Source organism: Malus sylvestris, chromosome 13, assembly GCF_916048215.2.
Source record: "Malus sylvestris chromosome 13, drMalSylv7.2, whole genome shotgun sequence".
NCBI classification, from domain to species: domain Eukaryota; kingdom Viridiplantae; phylum Streptophyta; class Magnoliopsida; order Rosales; family Rosaceae; genus Malus; species Malus sylvestris.
Window position 1 is genome coordinate 4,689,738 of NC_062272.1, and position 21,190 is coordinate 4,710,927.

Sequence of the window (21,190 nt, forward strand, 5' to 3'; positions counted from 1 at the left end):
AGAATGCCAAACCAATCACGTGATCGGGTTATCCTACCGAAATTTTTTGTATGTACATACAGAGGGCAGCTCTAGGTCTGTTGTTAGTCATATCTTCTTTAAGAAAGAACCAGAAGTTGAAAATTTTCTTTGGTATTATTGGAACCCAACAAGTTGGTGTGAGCTTGTTATATTTGTAGGCGTCCAAAATGTTCAAATAAGCACCATGTTATATGACAGCCGCAAATATGGAAATCGAACCAAACATTTAACGTATACATTTGGCAGATTTCTTGGAAATTTATATGTCGAGTTGATACATTATACAGAGTAATGCTAGGAAGATCACATATTTATACTACATTTGTGTGCTATATCACATAATAAATGATGCATACAATTAATATCCGATAAGATAAATTTATTAATTGACGTGACATGTACATATCAGTTATCACATCAAATAATACACATAATATAAAAATACGATCCCCCAACATTTTCCTATTACATATAATGGTAACCTGAAAACCAATGATTTTTTCCTCACGTGAAAAAATGGCAAACTGTCAAATTAGGCAAACAAGCAAATATGTCCCTACCCTCTGAATGTACAACTTTTCATGTTCCATGATAAGCCTATGCCTCTACATATACAACCATACTTCTCAACTAGCTCTCTCACCAGCCTAATCTTCTCTAAGCCTCTAAAATATTCAACAAAAACCCTCCTCGTCAATTCAATTCCTCTTTCAATCCGATCCATCTTCTCTTCGGTTTCAAATTTTCAAACTTCTGATTTTTTTTCTTTTTTTTTTCTTTTTGTAGTTTTATGTGTTTTCTCCCTAGCCTTTGGAAACCAATTCGTTTTCTCTACTTTTTGTTACATAGAGTTTGTTCGAGAATTCAACCCTTCACTCGAGTTCCAGAATTCGATTCAACTCCGCTCCACCAACATTACTTGTCTCAAAAAAGTTTCTTGGAGAATTTTGAGTTCTCTTCTCTATGGCCATTGTTACCTCAAAATCAACTAGTAAGGCGAACCTCTCGCAAACTTTTCCATTCGAGAACGCCGCCGCCAACCATGATGCTTCATTTTCTTCATACTTCAGCGGCAATGAGGAAGCCGTCGTGCATAAACTCGCCGATCAGGCGAGCAAGGAGCAGCAGCATAACAATAACATTCACTTGGGAGCAGAAAAGGAAGCAGCTGACGACGAAGAAATTGGAGTGTTCAGAGCTGAAAAATACTTCAATGGAGTAATAGATGAGGAGACAAGCGTCACAAGCCCGAAAAGCGGCTGCAGCAGCACAAATAAGTACCATCATGACAAGGATAAACCAGTAAGTATGGATCACATGAAGATAAGGGTTCAGCCGGGGACTCCGAGTGTGCGTTCTGAATCGAGCTGGAACAGCCAAAGCAACTTGCTTCGAAGCGCGTCGAGAAATCCTTACCGGACAAACACAACTACGGGAAACAAACAGAGGAAGAACTTCTTTGCCAGCCTTGGCTGCAAATGTTCGTGTTCAGATAAGAATTCGGTTGATGTGGATGAACACGTCGGCGAGATCAGCTTCAAGAAGAACGACAATGGTGCAAACACAAGCTGCACGACAACACCAATTAATCATAAACCTCCTGGTGTGGCAGAGATTGTTGATGAAGTTGTAGTTGATATGAAAAAAAGCGAAAAGCTCGAAAAGTTAGGAGTTGAGTTGGGAAGAGAGAACTGTTTTACTTTCCCAACTTTAAAATCCGGGGCGGGGAGTTTGCCGCCGAAGATGCTTCCCTTTCAACAAGCAGAAGAGGAAGCAGAGAAAGTGAGGAAGTCTCTGGAGGTGTTCGGCTCCCCTGTGTTTGTGAAGCGAAATAAGTCTTTCGCCCTTGGAAAAAAACTCACAATGCTGCCGCGGGATGAGTTTCCGGCAAATTCTGGTGGTGTAATCTACAACAATGAGTCGGATAGTGATGCAAGTTCGGATCTTTTCGAGATCGAGAGCCTCACCGGCAAAGCAAACCCTTTTCTTGCGCGGCAAGCATCAGATGCTGGCTCTGCGACGCCAACGAATTGTTATGCGCCGAGTGAGGCGAGCATAGAGTGGAGTGTGGTCACCGCCAGCGTTGCTGACATGTCCATGATGTCCGACTTCGAAGATCACCAGAGACCAGCGAAAATGGCTCCGAATTCTACAAATGCCAAAGCAAGAATGAGCAAGGAAATTCTGAGGCACCACTCCGGGGCACTGTTGGGTTGTAAGAGCCATAAATCTGTGAAAGTTGCAGGAGATGCACACAGAAGTACATATCAACACGAGAAGAACAATTTCGAACCACAGATCATGCGTCACCGGGCAGAATCATACATGGCAGGGACAAGGTTTCAAGCTGAGACAACTAATAAGCTGGCAAGCTTTGATGCCAGAGTACAAGGGCAACATGCTCTTGCACAGGGACGAAGCCAGAAATTTAACTAAGAGCCCACCTTAAAATATTTGAGCTGCTTTTTTGGACAAATAAAACTAGTTCTTTTACAAATGCTGAAAAAATTAATTTCAAAATGCCTAATTTTATTACTCTATTGTCTAATTTTGTCTTTAATTATTGACAATCTAATGCTCATTTGTACTAATTAACCAAATACATGCAACTCAACAAGATTTAGGCATTAGTGCGTGAGAAAAATATTCAGGAGGGAGGCGCATTTAAAAACTAAAAGAGGATTTTCACTATTTTAATATGATTAATTGAATAATCTGCATACCAAAAAAGATGGAAATGATTAATCGAATAATTTGTGATGCAGAAAAAATGGGATGAGAGGGGACATGTGCCCCCACTGGGCCTTACCTCCCTCCGTCCATGCTCTTGCAGCACGGCCGCTTCCTTGTTCACATTCACCACATGCTTCACATCTTTTTGTTCATGTAGTCAAGTAAATCTATTTATTGATGTAGTATATATAGTATATGAATTTAACGGCTGGATGTGCATTAAAGAATTTAAAAGGTATATCTAAATCACTTAAAAGTTAGAAGGCAATGCATACCATACATTGTCACACTTGCCATAATAAACTCCACAATACCTAGTGTACGACATACAAAACTAAATTTAATGTAAGACATATATTATTGAATTTAATGACTAAATATGCTTGAGTATCCAATTTCAATACGCAATAGTTCTTTTTATGTCTATATCTAACTAGTTTTCTTACTAGTTCCTTCCAACCTTTTCTGCAAGGAAAATGCAAAGATTTTGGTGTATGTTGCTGGCCTATTACACGCAACCACAGGAAAGCTACTTTTCAAAAGCTTCCTCTTCCATGACATGCTTAGAAGGCTACAGATCTATCTTTCTGTTTTCTTGTATTCTCGTGGATTCAAAACCGAGGCTCCCAATACTCCAATTTCAGTGCTTCACAAAAAAGCAGCTTAAACGGGAAGCTAACATGACCGAGTTGTCAAATCTTTATTCCCCTTTAACGACCACACCTGAAGTGACACACACACACATATAAATATATCTAGAGAGCTGATTTTCACACAACTTTTATAGCTTTTCTCACACCCCTCTTTGTTCCTGGTCATTGGATTGAATAAATCAAACGAAAATAACAGACATGATTAGCCAGAAGTGTGTAGGAAGCTATAAAATGTGTGTGTTTATTATTTCCCTATATCTAAACAAAGGTAAACTGTTAAGCGGTTACAAATCTTTTACACTTTTCCTCCTTCACAATTGCTTTGAACTTCAGTAGAAACAGAAATAGCAGAAACATTGTATCCAGTCTATGAACAGAAAGCTGTCCATCATCAGAGACAATCAAAACTCAATCAGACCCCACACTGGGATGGATTTGCTTCCCACTTGTAATAAGTAATCCGGGTATGAAGCATGCATCTGGTCTTTATAATGATTGTCAATATGAACAGACTATTTACATTGGTAATAGGAGCAAATATTATATAATTTAGACAACATTTGGTTCAGGCAAGCCATGCTCTGGGTTATTCCTTCCTTAATGATGATGTGACATTAGTTCATCGAATCATTCCTCATTCAATAGTGATGTGATATCATTTCATCTTTAAAATGTGATAATCACAATTTTTAGTTTCCTTATTATCATCTACATATCATATCTAGAAAATTCATTCACTTTTAAAAACCATTAAACCAGTCATATATGTCAAAAAATAAAAATTTATGTAACGAGTAAGATCCTTATTAATCGTCAATTTAAATCCATCAATAATCACACATAAAGTGATTTACATTAGGTCCCTCATGGGAGAAGGTCTTGGGTGCAACACCCATACGTGGTGGGCAATGGGGGTTGTGGGAGTGGGGTGAGGTCATTATATAGGATAGTGGTGGGTTTCATGGCAAGCGGTGGTAGGCCATAAGGGGAGATATTGTATCTTTGTCTGCACATATACGTAATCCGAGTACCGAACTTCAGAATTTCTCTCCTAAATTTTTAGTTGTGACGTTAGGGCTAGAAAGATTCGTAAGTTAAAAAAATAAGTTCAACCATGAAGAGTGGCCTGAAGCCAGAAAGGTTCCCACGTGTTCCTGAATACAACCTCCAAATCAAATAATTCACTCAATTTAGTCTTCTCTTACTATAATTTTCCATTCTCTCCAGCTATATACTTTTTAATGTCGATCTTTCAATTTTAAAGGAAGGAATGTCTTCCAAAAATGACATAATCCTCACCATGAAACATTCATACCCTCATTAAAAACTAGAGGCATAATTGGATAAGCATCAAAATCTGCAATAACTTGCTTATAAATACACTGCCCCATTTCTTGCCCTTCTATTTCAAGTGCCTGGGCCAAATATTTTATGATTTATTTCAGTACTAGATCTCATCCCAAATGAACAATAATATGAGGGAGAGGGTCTACTACTGACACTAGGGTTTCTACTTTGTACCAGTAGATCTCAGTGGTGATGTTGTTTGTTCGGAAGCTTTCTTAAACATTCCAATTGTCTTGACGTGCCACGAGAAGAGGAGAGCTAAGTGAGAGAAACTTGCATGTCAAGGCGTAAATACTGTCTTTGGGGTTACTTCTTCCGACAAACGTTGGTCACATTTCTTTATGTTATTTGTACCACTAACCGGTTTATGAATGAGTGATCTAGAAGTAGTCTTTCTGGCCTTTAACTTAAATGCCTGTAACCTTGTGAGGTGAGAGGTAGGAACAATAAACCTCGTCATATTGTAAGAAAAGTAAAGTACTAAAATTAAACGAGAGATATTTGCACGTAAAAAATGTACACAATTTTACGAGAAGAGAGACAGATATGAAAAATGTATAAACTCTATGACATACAAATTGTATTAGAAAGGGGTAATGTTATGGAGATTAAATTTGAAGACAAAATTTGCAAACTAAATAATGTATCACCAATAAGAATGAGCACATTTATCAATGTTTAAGTAATAAATTAATCAACTTTCATGTCCTTTAGTTTTCAAAATTTGTCTACAAATTTAGTCTTCCTAAACATTATCCATTAGAAAGACGCACATGTGCAGATGTAAATTCAAGAAGGAGAACGTGCTTGAGGGCCTCAGGGCCATGAATGTGAGAGAGGACAACATCAATCAAACACACCGCACAAACACTGAGGGGTAATCGGATCAAGTGTTTACTTCTAATTGGAAAACGTAACCATCTTCATCTCTTTTATTAAAGTAAATTGTAGCAATGATAATTTATCTTTAATCAAATTGGAACAATGGTTCTTCAACTAAAAATTCATTACAATTGGTCCCTCAGCTCATCAAAATATGTAGTTATGATCATTTTCGTCAACTTCGTTAAAATTTTATCAAAATAAGTTATGTTGGAATGACCATTGCTACAATTGGGGTCCCTCAACTCATCAAAACGTGTAGCTATGGTCATTTTTGTCAACTTCATCAGATTTTTTTCAAAATGAGTTATCTTGGAATGACCATTGCTACAATTGAGTTAAAGTTGAGGGACCATTGCTTCAATTAGGTTAAAGTTGATGGATCATTGCTTCAATTAGGTTAAAGTTGAGGGATCAATGGTAATGAATTTTTAGTTGAGGGATCGTAGCTGTAGGTTTTTGATGAGTTGAGGGACCAATGATAATGAATTTTTAGTTGAGAGACCATTGCTCTAATTGAGTTAAAGTTAATGAACCAATGCTACAATTTACTCATTTTATTAAGTTAGGTATATAATTCAAGGAATGAGGATCCGGGGATATTCCAATCACATCCGTTCATCGTACATCATGCGGCCAGTTTTAGTTAGGTACTGTTTATATTTAATTTTAAATAAAAAAATTTATAATAATTTCTGACCGCACGATATACGATGAACGAATATGATTGAAGGATCCCCGGATCCTCATTCTAATTCAAGCACAGACGTTGAGGATCATGATTGTGATTGTGAACCAAAAAGCGTGGGAAAGTAAGCACCCCATGTCCTATTGAATTTAACAACTGAATGTGCACTGAAAAAATTAAAAATTACTTCTAAAGCACCTAAAAGTTAGAAGGCATTGCATACTATACATTGATGCATAGTCACACTAGCCATAAAAACTCCATACCTTAGTGTATAATATACAAAACTAAATTTAATGTATGACATACGTTACTGAATTTAATGATTAAATATGTGCTGAATATTCAATTTCAATACGCAATAACTCTTTTTAAGTCTGCATCTAACATTTTGTTACCGTTAAAAGATCATCAGTTCTTGACGAAATGGATGTAGCAGTGGCTTGTCGTTGAAATGGATGTAGCAGTGGCTTGTCGTTCCTTCCAACCTTCTCTGCAAGGAAAATGGATGTGTCTTGCTGGCCTATTACAAACAAATTGGTCCGCAGACTGCAGTGCAAAAGCACCTTTCTCCACGCATGCGCAGGAAAAGTGCTTTCCAAATACTTCCTCTTCCTTGACATGTTTATAACTTATAAGGCTACAAATCTTTTTTTTTTTTCTTGTATTCTTGTGGATTCAAAACCTGAGGCTCCCAACACTCCACCTGAGGCTCCCTACACTCCACTTTCAATGCTTCGCAAAAAAGCAGCTTAAACTGGAAGCTAACATGATCGAGTTGTCAAATCTTTTGTCTATATTCCCCTCTAAGGACCGCACCTGAAGTGAGATATATATATATATATATATATATAGAGAGAGAGAGAGAGAGAGAGAGAGAGAGCTCTAGACAACGGTGAACTGTTAAACAGTTACAAATTTTTTACACTTCTTTCATCCTTCCCAATTGCTTTGAATTTCAGTAGAAACAGAAATAGCAGAAACATTAACTGTATCCAGTTTTATGAACAGAAAGCTCCCCATCATCAGAGACAATCAAAATTCAATCAAACCCCACACTGGGATGGATCTGCTTCACACTTGTAATAAGTAATCTGGGTATGAAGCATGCATCTGGTCTTTATAATGATTGCCAATGTGAACAAACGTCCCGCATAGAGAATCTGGACAATTCTTGGCTCAGGCTAGGTCATGGTCTGAGTCATTCATTCATTAATGACGATATTACATTATTTCATTAGACCATTCCTCATTAATAACGACGTGATATCATTTCACCGTAAAAATGTGATAATCTCAACCTATATTTCTCTTTATTATTATCTAAAAATTAAGTCTACAAAAATTTATTCAATTTGAAAACCGTTTAATTATTTATATATGTTGACAAATCAAGAATTAATATAACAAGTCACATCCTTATAAGTATACATCAATTTGAATCCCTCAATAATCACGCATAAAGTGTTTTATATTAGGCCATCTCCAACCGAAGGCTGGCCAGAGGGCTCGTTTGAGCCCTCTAGCCCTCCAAGATTCCCCAATATATTAATATTTTAATGAACAGTACAGGGCCATATTTGCCTCCGTCTCCAACCGAGGGCCAGAGGGCCAAAGGGCTCGTTTTAGCCCTGTCACAAAAAACCGTCTCCAACCGAGGGCCAAAGGGTCATAGGGCCAAACATAATTTATTATTTAAAAACTACAATTTAATGTTGTATAAATGGCCTAGGAAGTTATACGAAAAAAATAGAATTGAAAAAAAATATGAAACAAATTTTGTGAAATAAAAGTTATAGGAAAAAAAATATGAAAAAAATTTGATTCATATGAAAAGGAAAAAAAAAGGGGAAAAAAAGAAGTTTACATTCATTAAAAAAAAAAAAAAAGAAGTTTAAATTCATTAAAAAAAAAAAAAAAAAAAAGAGACCTAATAATACAACGGCTACTAGCCGTTATATTAAAAAACATTTCAAACTATTAGTGTCGGTTATAACCGACACTAATAGTAGAACTATTAAAAAAAAAGAATATCTTTAATGCTGTCGGCTATAACCGACAGCAATAGGAAATCATTAAAAAAAAAAATAGCCAGCCCGGGGCTGGCTGGCTGGCCGAAAGCAGCCAGCCCTCCAGCCCTCTCCGATCCCGTGGGGCCCTCCCAGATTCCAGAGCCCTCTGGCCTAGCCCTCGGTTGGAGACGGTTTTAGGGCTATTTTCGGCCCTCTGGCCCTCTGGACCCTTCTGTTGGAGATGGCCTAAGTCCCTCACAAGAGAAGGTTTTGGTTACGGCGCCCATAGGTGGTGGACTATAAGGATCGTGTAAGGGGGTGAGGTTATCACATAGGATTGTGGTGGGTTTCAAAGCAGGTGGTGGTACACCATATGGAGAGGTTTTGTGTTTAAAGTCCGCACAGACACGTGAACTAGTTACGAACCCCAGAATTTCTCCCCTCATAGAAGCTAGAAAGATTCCATAAGTTTCAAAAAAAAAAAAAAAAAACCAGAGGTTCAACCATGAAGAGGGCCAGCAGCAAGAAAGATTCCCATGTGTTCCTTAATAAACCTCCAAATCCAATATTACAATCAATTTAGTCCTCTTAATATTATTTTCCATTATCTCCAGCTCTATCCTATTTAATGTCGATCTTTCAATTTTAAAGGAAGGAATGTCTTCCAAAAATAACAAAATCTCAGCATGAAACATTCGTACCCCCGTTAAAAACTAGAAAGCATATTTGGATAAAGCATCTAAATCTGCATTAACTTGCTTATAAATACACTGCCCCATTTTTAGCCCTTCCATTTCAAATCCTGGACCAAATATTTTATTTTCGATGTACATGTATAACTTTTTTTTTTAATAAAATTATTATTATTAAGTGGAGGGGTGAGAGTTTGAAACTATTAACATGCAGAGAGTTTCAAACTCAGGATACGTGGGTGAAGCCGCACCCTACCTACTCAGATAGGTGATGGAAGAATTTCAAACTCGGGATGCATGGATGTACAAGTATAACAAGTAAACTGCAGAAAAGGAAAAACAACAATCGTTTTTAGCAGTTTTATGATTTATTTGAGTCCTAGAACTAAACCCAGATGAACAATAATATGAGGGATTACTTCAGACGCTAGGGTTTCTACTTTCTACCAGTAAATCTCAGTGGTTATGTTGTTTGTTGGGAAAGCTTTTAGAAACATTCCAATTGTCTTGACATGCCACGAGAAGAGGAGAGCTAAGTGAGAGAAACTTGCATGTCAAGACGTATATACATATACTATAACCTTGTGATGAACACTAAACCCTGTAATCTTGTAAGAAAAGTAAAGTTAAACGATAGAAACTTGCTCTTCACGAATGAACACAACGTTATGAAAAAGAGAGACAGGTACGAAAAATGTATAAACTCCGTGACAAGCGAATTGTATCAGAAAGACATGCATGTGAAGATGTAAATCCAAGGAGGATAAAGTGGTTGAGGGCCATGAATGCGAGAGAGGATAACATCGAACAACATCATACACACCACACAACAAACACTAAAGGGTAATCAAATCAAGTGTTTAATTGGAAAACGTAACTATCTTCATCTCGTTTATTAAGATAGGTATATAATTCAAGCACTCACGTTGAGGATCATGGTTGTGATTGTGAACCAAATAGGATAGCGTGGCAAGTAAGCACCCCACACAAAACTTAGCTACCAACCAAACCATGAATCTTACAAAATTTCCTTAGGTGTCGGTTACTAGTCCAGAAAAGAGATGAATAGGATTTGCAAGGGTGAATTTGAATTTTCATTCAACCAGAGTAATTTAGAATATCGTATATGTCTCAGACCAAAAATAGCAGATGGACTCCCTAGTTGACATTCTAAACGAACCATTTTCAGCACGAAGCAGTTTGGCACAACCGATGGTTCTGGTTAACTCGTAACCGGAAATCTATTTCCTTAACACATAGGAATTAGGATCCGAAACCCAATTGAACGACAAAATCGAAACAATAGATTGAATGCATAAACCAGAAACATGCTGCCCATGAATGGAGCTTTAAACAAAACTTAGAAAGTACTAACATCTAACATCTTGTTGTCTTAAATAAACGGAGTTGGAATAATATGCCACCACAAGAACGGTCAACAATCATTTGGTTATGCCATTTTGGGTTTTGCTCTAACCAAAGCTATTGCATCGTTTGCCCCAATGATGGCCTTTTTTATCTCATCTGTACGCCGATCGAGATTGAACTTTCATTCTTACAACTATCGAGCATGAAGAGAAACTAGAAAACAATCTAGGGAGGAATTAGACTACATAAGCGAGTAGACCTGCACAATCACATCCTCAATCCAAAAGCAAATGTAGTTCACGATGACATAATCCGGTGGAAGATTGAAACCGCCGGAGCTACTGTCGGAATTTATCTTAATACATGAATTCTTGATTCCACAACTAAGGTTTAAAACTCATCCAAAAAGGAGAACAAAAGAATAAGGCACAACACAGTATATGTATATACAAAAACATTTAGGCAGTGTGGTTCCCTAAGAAAGAAAAAGAATAAATACCGGTACAATCGAATATAGACCCGTGTTTCCTCATGTAAGAATCAGTTCTCCTTCTCTACTTTCTTAGGCCGCACTTCAAAGCCCCCACCTGCTCTCTTCTCTAATGAGTAAGGCATGTACGTACCAAGTATTCTATCCCACATAACAAAGAAAGGCTGGGAGAAGTTATACTTGTTTCCATAGAGCTGGTGATGGACATCGTGGTAAGCAGTATTATTTCTGAACAATGCATGGAAGAGGTTCCCAGGAAGCCATAATCCACAATGATCGTCCACCGTTTTGATGGTCGCAAAGGAGAAGAAGAATATGGAGGCCCGAGGAGACATACCAGAGAAGAGAAAAGATAAAGCCCCGCCAATTGTATCAAGGAGAAGTCCCTCCACAGGGTGATTGTACAGAGCTCCAAATGCATAGGGCACAACAAGTCGGTGATGTTGGGAATGGATATGTTTGTATAAGAACTTGTTGTGGTGCATGTATCTGTGCATAAAGTATTGCCAGGTATCCAAAACCACCATTGCAATAACAAACTGTCTTCCTAGATCAATGAAAGAAGGCTTTGTAACTGCATCCCCGCCATCATTTCCTGTCACCTGTCAATTAGATTTTTTTTCATAAGTTACGTAAATAAAATCAACAAACAAATATGAGCATACCGCAGATGATGCATCAAGTCTGAAGAAGGGGTCAGGAAATGGAAAAGATGATGGCAGGGTGCTATCGATAGTATAAGCACAATCTTTTAGCCAAAAAACAAAACTACCATATCCCTGCATAAATGAGGCAGAATTATAGTAATGACGGTAATTCATGCATCAATTGGGACTTTAAGAAAATGGAACTCTAACTAAGACTTGTGAATAACACTACATGCAAAAATAGATTGCAACAACCACAGCAGAACCAAAAGCAAGTGAAGAAAAGGTAGCACAATGCATAGTAAAGATTCTGTTTTAACTCCCTAAAAAAGGTTATCATGAGGAAAGCAACGACAATCTTGGATAGTGACAAGTATCAAATTTGTTTCGTGTAATTTGTGGGTCAATATTAAACAATAAGGTGGATGAGGGACCTAATGTTCTCCACCTAATGATACTCAATCATCACCATCCTTTAGTGAAAGTTTGCAGTACTTATGACATACATTCAAGTGGAGCACCTAACTATTCAAAAGCTAAAACCTTTACAAAGTAAAATTTTCACAATAGTTCTTCAGAAAAAAAGACATACAAACTGACTGAGGGCGGCCACAGCTAGACTAGTTCTGGCTCAATCGTCCTAAACTGATCAATGAACCCAATTTTCTATAATCATGTTACACTTTCCTCATATGCTAACAACAAAAGGAAAGAAGCTTGCATAACACACAAGTCCATCCCTTGAAAACTCAAACGTCTTCCACGGTGAAGCTTAGATTCCAAGATATGTCATAAAGCATGATCGCTAAAACAATATAATGCGAAGAGGATAAGATCACCAAAACCTAAAGTATTAGGTAAACCAACCAAAAGAAGCAGGACCTGCTGCAACCATCACATTTCCAACTACTTTCCTAACCATGTAATAGAAAAAAACACGAAGAATCCAAGGTATTATGTAACTAGGCTGCCGTTTATCAGCCTGTTTGTTACATTTTATTTTCTTTTGACAAACGATTGAGTTAGTGGATTAAATTATTAGTTGTTAGGGGGAGGGGGATCTGGGGGATCAACGCGGTGCATAGGCATTAATGCTTTCTGCCACCAGCTGCCAGCCCGTTTGCTACAATTACCACACCATAAACATAACCCAGAAAGGAAAAAACATGTGCAAAACCAAATTATCAGAATTTATCTCCAAAAGAAAATTAATCAAAATTTGAGCCTCCCAAACCAAAACTTTCCCAATTCATAAGCTAATCAAAATTATTTCCTTCTGAGCATGGAAAATTAACCAAATTTTGCCTCAACAAAAAGGGAAAGGAAATTGAAGTAGTTACCGTGAACAGGATAATAGCGACAATAGCCTGAATCGTCTGCTGCAGAAGAACCCCTTTGACGACGGTTCTCTTGGAGACCAAATTCTTCTCGTCCTCATCCTTCCTGGTGTGCAATCGGTACTCCTCGAACGAATCCAGCAGCACGTAAATCCCCGAATACGCCCAATATATCAAAACCGGGACGAAAGTTCCCAACAGCTCATCGGAAACCTCGATTCCCATCTTTTGATTTTTCAGGGGGGGAAAAAAGACGATCAAGACGAAGAAGGAAACCCACGAATCGAAATTCGCATCAAAAGTTATCGATTCGATTCGAATTTTACTCCAAACGGCCCTAAATTAGAGAAAGCGAGCCTAACCCTAAACTAAATTAGGAATTCTCTTCCCCCACCATTATTGGCGTACGCTGGAAATGCAATTGAGTTTTTAAAAATTGGAAATTTTTTAGGAAAAACATATTAAAATAATAATTTAAAAGAAAACGTGGGTCAAGTTTTGATTTTCCTGTGGGTTCCCGTGGGACGGACAAAAACAGAAAAATGACGGCAAGATTTTTCTCCCGTTTAAAAGCCGACAATTCAACGCGCAAGGGTGGAGAGTCCAAAGTGCCCCTGGGGACGACGTGTCAGCTTGTGCTCCTTGGAAGGCATTTTGGAGATTTTACAAATTATGATACCAAAAGTTCATGTTGATCAAAGGAATAAAAAAGGATACGAATATTACGAAATATGTCGGTAACGTACACTTGTGGTATCATATGACGTTTTGTATTTTGATCCCATGTGAGTGTGAATCTTTGGTATGGACATTATATGATTTAATTTGTAAGGTGGTTTAATAAAAAGTCGTCTGCCAAATTAACCATACAACAAAGAGAGTTTGAGAAAGTATATGAAGGAAGATGCTGAGTTGGTTGGACCCTCTACCTTAAGATTCTCTTTTGCTAGGCACAATGTTGGTCTTTATTTTTATTTTATTTTTTATATCTCTTTTTTATATCTTTTTTTTTTAACAAACGATATTATCTACATTAAGGAATTTGTGGGCTTAGCCTCACAATGTGCTAGCATTAATATGGTTTAAACTTGTTTTTGGTGAGAATCGAATCTAAGACCTCTCATTTATACAACCTCTAAGTTATGAGTATCAGATACGTGTACATCCTTCAAAAGGTTTACGCTAGTTTGAATGGTCCTCTTGCAAAGAACTGCAAAGAGCAAATACATCTTCGTTAGACCCATTTCAACCATGGGCTAAAACCTATAATTCCCCTTCTCCCCCCCCCCCCCCAAAAAAAAAAATCCACTCAAACCCATGATCTAAAATTAACCTAAAATCTAAAACCCAAATGGGGTCAAATACCAGCCCAACTTTAGACCACAAAGCAAAGTGGACCCTAGCAAATGAGACTGAAACTGGGGCTGTGAAGCCCACTGTCCATTCCCTACTCGCCTACGCGCTGCATGCGCCAGGCAATTTTTGTTGCCCAACAAACCCACGTGGGGTTGTTCCCCTGAGTGTCAGACCATTAAGTAGCCCAACGGTTAGTTTTCTTCATCCAACGGCTCGATTTAAATGGGTCATTGGTTAATCCAACGGTCCAAGTTTAAATTAATTTTTTTTTAGTTTTATATTTATATATTTATTGAATCCAACGACTTAGATCGAATATAATCAAATCTAAAGGTAAAAAAAAGATCTAACGGTCCAAATTCAAATTCAACGGCTAAAATAATTAAAAAAAATTATTTAACTTAAAATTCAACCAAAAACTCTATAAATACCTATGTATTTGTTCAAACATCCACACAAAACTCACTTTTCTCCTACAATTCTTCCAATTTTTCTTTCTACCATTTCTTCTCATTTCCAAATTTTTCAAGATGGCAAAAGAGCATGTTAGAGGTCATAATTAGACCTTTGACGAAGATATTGCTTTATATTTGGCATGGATTTCTATTAGCGAAGATGGTGTCGTCGGCACGAATCAAAATAGAAAGATTTTGTGGGGTAAAATCGTTGATAAGTTCCATGAAAACTCCAACGCCGATCGAAGGGAAGTTGGTGGTGTTTATAATCGGTGGAAGATTATCAACAAAGCGTGCACTTTGTGGAAGGGAAGCTTGCAAAAAGCCATGGTTGACATGCCTAGTGGAAGGGGCACCTCAGAAATTGTGAGTTTCTTTGTTGATATTTTAGTTGTCATGTATATAATAGTATTTTGCAACTAATTATTTTTATGTATTTGTTGCATAGGGTGACAAAGCAATAACAATTTATAAGACAAGAACCACACCAAAAAATCAAGTTTTTAAGTTGCATCATGCTTAGAACATCCTCAAGGATTGTCCGAGGTGGGGAACCAATGCGTACCAACAATGTGGAATATTATTTCATAGTGAAGCCCCACCCCTAAATGATGTCAATGAAAGTGTGAATTTTGCCGACAATGAATGTGTCAAACAAATGACCTCAACTTCTTCTTTTGCAAGGCCCCAAGGTAGAGATAAACAAAATGAAGCAAAGAGAAAAGGGAAGTCTCAAGATCCGATACGTGCACAGTTTGCTAGCGAAATTGCAAGAATGAACAAAAATCATATCTCTGGGCAAGAAGAATCAGCCCAAATGCATTTGGCCATGAAGGAAGAAGGGGATAGGGAGCAAGAAAGGTTCGAAATTAATTTGATGATGGAGGACCTCGACAAATACACTTCAGAGAGGAAGAAATACTTACGTGGTAAGCAAAATGACATTTTACGAAGGAATGCCACAAGGAGTATATTTCAAGATGATGATTCATCTCAAAAACTATCACACAAGTCCATCACCAAGTCAAGATGGTGGATATCATTATTAAGTTTATGTAGTTTATGAGTTTTCAATTGTATTAAGTTTACGTGGTTTATTAATTGTCTTTTTTTTTTTTAAGTTTATGTGGTTTATTAATTGTCATTTGTATTAAGTTTATGTGGTTTATTAAATGTCGTTTGTATTAAGCTTATGTGGTTTATCATGATTTTCATGTATTGATTTAGTGATTTTTCAAAATTTATTGGAATTTAAATATTTTTAGGTTAAAATGTTCATAAAATTAATTTAGGATAGTCTACATAATTTTTTTTAAATTTAATTTTAAAAAATAGCTTTAATTCATTCTTTGATAATTTCGGTCTAAAATTTTAGGCTAGAAGGATTAGAATAGAAAAGCTGTTTCTGGGCTAAAACCTAAATTTTCTGGGTTAAATATTTTTAGGTTTTAGGTCAAAGTTGGAGATGTTCTTAGGATTTTCCATCTCAATATGCATGATTGGTACAGGGTGAAGATAAGGTATTGGTATATGATTCAAGTAGAGAGAATAAAGCTTTATAAAATGGAAAACCGACAAAGCAAGCCAGTGAAATGCGAAGTATGAACTTGGTTGAGAGGTTGACTGCCTTCATCGACGCTGCTAACAAGGAAGATGACGACGAGGAGTGAAAGTTGAACAGTTGTAAATAATCACAAACTTGATTAAACAAACAGCCAGAATTTAAGAGATTACATTGATTATCTTATTAGTTAAGTTAAGATGAGTAAATTAACCGATTAAGATAAGCAAATAGTTATATTTGATACTTACTGGGACTCTCAAAAAATAAAAAATAAAATAAAATATAGGAAACTAATGAAAAAGGTTTGAAAACTTTGAGTTTTAATGATAAGGACAAAATAAAGGGTAGAGTGAATAGTACCAGGATTGACTTTTTAGTGTAAAAATATAATTTTTCTTTAAAATGAACAGTAGCAGTAGTTTTTCATTAAAGTTCTTATAAAATATTTTACTGGGACTCTAATACCTCACTCACTGGCGCATCAGAGAAACGGAAGGCTAAGAAAAATGCCACGTCCAACTGAAACTACGTACTACAGACAGAGGAAACTACTTAAATTAGAGATTGAAGATGAAAAACAAAACACTAGCTAGATAGTTTAACCGACCGGAGTAAAGAAATCAAATAGTGGCCGGAGCCGGTGGCTGGATAACGGCGGATATGGCGGACGACGAGGCATCAATGAGGGAAAATGGGGATCCGTTGGCCCTGTGCCTAAGCCTGTAATTACCTTAATTTGATTAATCTTGTTGTTGTTGTCGTCAGTATATGTTCAGAGTGGAAAATAAGGGTGAGTGGGTGTGAAAATAAGGTTTTATTTAAACCCTTCTGAAAACATTATAACTGTTCGCCGTAAAACAAGTATAGTTTCCAAAATATACTTACCACGTATAGTATAAAAATAGTTACGGTAGCTTGCAAAATCTCAAGAATTTATTACGGCACAATATCTCGTAACTAAAGGTATGACATCCAAAATCACAAAATCTAAACAGTAATGTAAGTAAAAATCAGGTGCCCAATCAATCTATACCAGCACACCAGCTGGAGTCGCCTAATGAGACCTGTCGACTGAACTAATTGCTCATCAATCTATGCTAGCACACGAGCCGAAGTCGCCTAATACGACCTGTACGATAGTACCGGGCATGCTTCTTAATTGTTTAAGAAGCACAACCTGGTTACGTTGTTCTGTTAAAACTTAAAAATATCATGCGTGCATGTTGTATTGATTTCTAATTTTGTTCTTGCGTTGTCATGTGCATGTAGCATCGTCTTAGGGTTAGGAGGAACCTGTCGATGTCGATATCAAAATGGGCAAGTCTTCCCGCAGCCCTTACGTTCCTAATTCTGGATAACTTGTTGGAACCCATTGATCATGTTCGCTTTGCTGCCGTTTGCAAGGAATGGTGTTATCTTTCGAAAGTCTATAATCTTGCAACGCAACGGATGCTTATGGTGTGCTTCCCATGCTCTTGATCCCTTTCAAATTAGAATCACAATCACGAGTAGAAACTACCGGCCTGACAACAAACCGAGCAAGAGCAGTATACAGTATTAATGAAGGGAAAGTTCACGAGAATGTTCGGTTACCTGTGCCTTACGGTCAGATATGTCGAATGTCGTGGCTCCAGCCACGGTTGGTTGGCCACGATTGATCTAGCGGACCAACCTATAAACATAACTCTTGTGAACCCTTTCAGAAAAGAAGAGACCATTCATCTTCCTCCGTTAGAGTTCGAAGCCCAAGATATGAACCCAAGGTTTCACCTCTACGAGAATTATGTCCAAAAGGTTATATTATCCACCAATCCCAGTTTGAATCGTGACAATTATGTGGTTGTTGCAATGTACCGCGCAGATTGCAGGTTGGCTTTCACTAAAGCGGGAGAGAACTATTGGAGGCCCTTCCCTATAAACGGGGACTGATGCTGTATTTTATCAAAGCAAAATCTACGCAGTTGGATATCGGTTGGGATGCATCGTCTCAGTTGATGTTGAGAAGTCACAAGCACATCTCACAAAAATATGAAATTCTCTACATTTTGATTCATTTCGACACAATGTTGGTTTCATCTAACATAAGAGCGGTCCTAGTTTATCTTGTGTGTTAGGCAACGAGCATTCTTATGGTTTCCAAAAATAATAAAATAAAATAAAAAATTGCAAAGCTCCAATGAGTGAAATAAATCAACCCAAGATACTCAACGAGCAATGGCCATCCGCAACCAAAAAAATAGCTGAAAATTCTATTGATACAAGGCAAACATGTATCATCCTATACAGCCTCCAAGTTCTGAGTTTCGGATACGTGTACATCCTTCAAAAAGTTTAGGCTAGTCTGTCTGGTCCGCTTGCAAAGAACTGAGAAGAGCAAACACATAATAGTTAGGTTTTTCTATCTCAATGTGCGTGATTGGTACAGAGTGAAATGATCTGAAAGGAAGTGCATTCAAACCTTTTGCCTTGGTTTCTTTATTAGATGTGAGGACTGAGGTTTTCCAACCCTCATAGGCATGCTTTTCCATCTTTTTGTGCCGCTTGTAACTCGAAGGCTGCAAGTTCAAGTGCATCAAAGTCAAACAGTTACATTCCATGGTTTTCATTTCTTGGGTGGATACTCTAGGGATCGTTAAGATAAGTAGACCGATCAAGAACAGAAAAACAAAAGCTACATCATTTGTTCCCTCATGCTGTACGGGCAGAGTCCACTCTAAAGAAATGGATGGTAATACCCGTCGCCATAGAATCCAAAATAACATAAACGATATTAAAAGTGAACCATTGCGAACCTATCAGAGTTCTAACATATATCTCAAGTGTAGAAAATCCAGTTGCTTTGATAAGGTAGTGGCAGGATTGCCATCAAATGTGGCCAACCGAAAGAACAAAAATAGCATGATAACAGGTTGCAGGGACGAAGCCTGCAAGTCTGTTTATGTGTGCTTATATAAGGGCAACCATAAACAATGCCTTCAGCTCAGCTAGGAACCGATGTAGCAATTAGAATTAGGTTATCAGTACCTCGTTTCCTTCATCGGAAGAATAGCCACCATCCTCAAGTTTCCTTTTCTCTGGCAAAACATCTAGAAGCTCTGCGAAAAATCAATAAGTTAATGATGGCAAAACATCAAGTTATGCACCATGGCAATGTTATAACATAAATTCAGAGACTGACACCTACCTCGGTTCCCCTTCACATCCTTGGGATCTTTCCTTTCCTTTTCAGTCCCACAAACATCAAAGCACAAGTCCTTCATGGAAGTCGAAACCTGCAGAAGAAGCTCACATATATGATAGATGTACATAGTGAAGACTAGAAACAAAATGTAGTTGGCAACAAAAGATAATCTTGCATGGTAGAAAGGCTCTATCTTACGGAAGAGAATTCAGTTTCAGATGCACCACAAAGCTCAATTAACTTAAGCTTGTCTACCTTTAACTGCAAACATATTAGGTATGACACTGTAATTAGTAAAAGCTCAACGGAGTTAATTACTTTCTTGCCTTGAAACCAAGTGAGAGAGAAAGAGGTCACGGGGATACCTTGTGTTTTTTCGCACACAAATAGAATGCCACAGCAATGAACACAGGTCGAGTGAAATCGGCACTTGCACGCCGAGAAGCTGGCAACGATGCAAGAAACCGAGTCTTGTAACTGAAACATAACAGAATAAAAATTACACTTAGAATCGAGCCATCCTAACAAATTAACAGAACGTGATGCTCTCAGCAGCATTCTGTCAAACATCTAGCATGTAATATGCAGCCCCATGAAGCAAACACATGAAAGTATGCATCAAAACCCAAAAGAGATTGACAATGAATCGCGGAAAGGAAATCAAATCTTACAGAGACAAAGCCTTCTGTACAAAGGGAATGATCCGAACACACCCAAACTGAATTGCCAGTTCTCTGACATCCAGCTTGTTCCTACACAACCACCACAACACACAATCCAATCCAACAATCAGTATCCACTCACTAAACCGAAAAGTCACATCGAAATCGGTACAAACAAATGAGAAATCGAAAACCCACTTGACCCCGAGACCATTCTGCATCGAATTGTAGGATCTGGTGTAAGCCTTTTCAGACATCCCACTCAACATTATCGCCTTTTTCCGATCGAATAGGAGCCCCGATCTGTAAACCAATTCAATCCGAAACAATTACAACCATAAAATTAAAGTACGATACTGAAAGCCAACGCGATTGCAAAATCAAAGCTCGATTACCTTGTGGCGGCGATTTCTAAGCAAATCACAGCTTTGCAAACCTCGCCCTGCGAATCATAAGCAAAATCGATAAACAAAATACCCAGTTGGGAAAATTGATCAGATAGAGATTTAGGGATTTTGAGAGAAGCTTACGACGCCGATTATGGAAGAGTCGAACTGGATGTCGCAGAGACGGCGGAGCTCGGCGGCTCGTCGGATGACGTGCTTGGAGTCGGAGAGGTCGAGCTTCCTTGCTATGTCGGAGAGATCCATTTTTTCTGAGATGTAATCTCTCGCTGATTGGTGGGTTTTAGGGAGGGAGGGGGAGAGAGAGTGAGAGAGGGTTTGGCGCTGCAATTGCCATTGCCATTGCCATTTGAGCACTCTCGAAAATGGCGGGAAGTGAATTTTGCTGGTTTCGCGCTTAATCGGTTACTTGGATTTTGCGCGGGTAGTTTTTGGCGCCGCTGCGAATTTTAAAAGGACGTAGGTCTCGATCTACGGTTGACTACTTGACTTGATCTCTACAAAATTTCAATAATTTTTCGTAAATTTTCATAAAATCTCAACTGACTCGGCTCCACGTGAAAAACTAAACACTGAGTTGGAGAGTTTTTTTTGCCATTTTTTTACCGTTGTAAGTCTATGTGACAGTTTTGAAATGAAAAGGAAACACAACTTTATTTTTTCATTTTCCGTGAAGAGGGAGATTATGATCAAGCGCT

The 21,190-nt window shown here is 37.8% G+C and overlaps 4 protein-coding genes, 1 long non-coding RNA gene and 1 pseudogene across 8 annotated transcripts; 3 read left to right on the top strand and 3 right to left on the bottom strand.

The window, feature by feature from the left end:
* Positions 1–551: 551 nt before the first annotated feature.
* LOC126597664 (protein PHYTOCHROME KINASE SUBSTRATE 1-like) lies at positions 552–2,946 on the top strand. The gene is made up of 2 exons (XM_050264478.1): positions 552–2,418; positions 2,842–2,946. The coding sequence occupies exons 1-2, from the start codon at positions 985–987 to the stop codon at positions 2,917–2,919; spliced, it is 1,512 nt and encodes a 503-aa protein (XP_050120435.1). The 5' UTR covers positions 552–984; the 3' UTR covers positions 2,920–2,946.
* A 1,745-nt stretch (positions 2,947–4,691) lies between these two features.
* On the bottom strand, positions 4,692–7,558 carry LOC126595713 (uncharacterized). The gene is made up of 2 exons (XR_007613666.1): positions 6,723–7,558; positions 4,692–5,176 (listed from the first exon to the last, which is right to left on the bottom strand). It is a non-coding gene; the product is annotated as an uncharacterized LOC126595713 (long non-coding RNA).
* Positions 7,559–10,650: 3,092 nt separating this feature from the next.
* On the bottom strand, positions 10,651–13,367 carry LOC126597024 (sphinganine C4-monooxygenase 1-like). Its single transcript, XM_050263777.1, has 2 exons — positions 12,874–13,367; positions 10,651–11,488 (listed from the first exon to the last, which is right to left on the bottom strand). The coding sequence occupies exons 1-2, from the start codon at positions 13,093–13,095 to the stop codon at positions 10,937–10,939; spliced, it is 774 nt and encodes a 257-aa protein (XP_050119734.1). The 5' UTR covers positions 13,096–13,367; the 3' UTR covers positions 10,651–10,936.
* A 1,236-nt stretch (positions 13,368–14,603) lies between these two features.
* Positions 14,604–15,953, top strand: LOC126595619 (uncharacterized). 2 transcript variants are annotated; one of them, XR_007613626.1, is made up of 2 exons: positions 14,604–15,047; positions 15,130–15,953. XR_007613626.1 is itself a non-coding variant. In XM_050261902.1 (2 exons), the coding sequence occupies exons 1-2, from the start codon at positions 14,770–14,772 to the stop codon at positions 15,745–15,747; spliced, it is 660 nt and encodes a 219-aa protein (XP_050117859.1). In that variant the 5' UTR covers positions 14,604–14,769; the 3' UTR covers positions 15,748–15,953. The 2 variants fall into 2 exon arrangements, 1 of the variants encoding a protein (XP_050117859.1); XM_050261902.1 differs by having other exon boundaries at positions 15,366–15,953.
* A 952-nt stretch (positions 15,954–16,905) lies between these two features.
* Positions 16,906–18,277, top strand: LOC126596786 (uncharacterized; annotated as a pseudogene).
* Positions 18,273–20,909, bottom strand: LOC126595618 (origin of replication complex subunit 6). 3 transcript variants are annotated; one of them, XM_050261900.1, is made up of 10 exons: positions 20,619–20,906; positions 20,484–20,530; positions 20,287–20,391; positions 20,098–20,178; positions 19,792–19,903; positions 19,625–19,687; positions 19,430–19,517; positions 19,270–19,340; positions 18,711–18,800; positions 18,273–18,609 (listed from the first exon to the last, which is right to left on the bottom strand). In XM_050261900.1, exons 1-10 carry the CDS (start codon positions 20,736–20,738, stop codon positions 18,577–18,579), a joined length of 810 nt encoding a protein of 269 aa, XP_050117857.1. In that variant the 5' UTR covers positions 20,739–20,906; the 3' UTR covers positions 18,273–18,576. The 3 variants fall into 3 exon arrangements, with proteins under 3 accessions (XP_050117857.1, XP_050117855.1, XP_050117858.1); XM_050261898.1 differs by having other exon boundaries at positions 18,704–18,800; XM_050261901.1 differs by lacking the exon at positions 19,625–19,687 and having other exon boundaries at positions 18,704–18,800; positions 20,619–20,909.
* Positions 20,910–21,190: the final 281 nt, after the last annotated feature.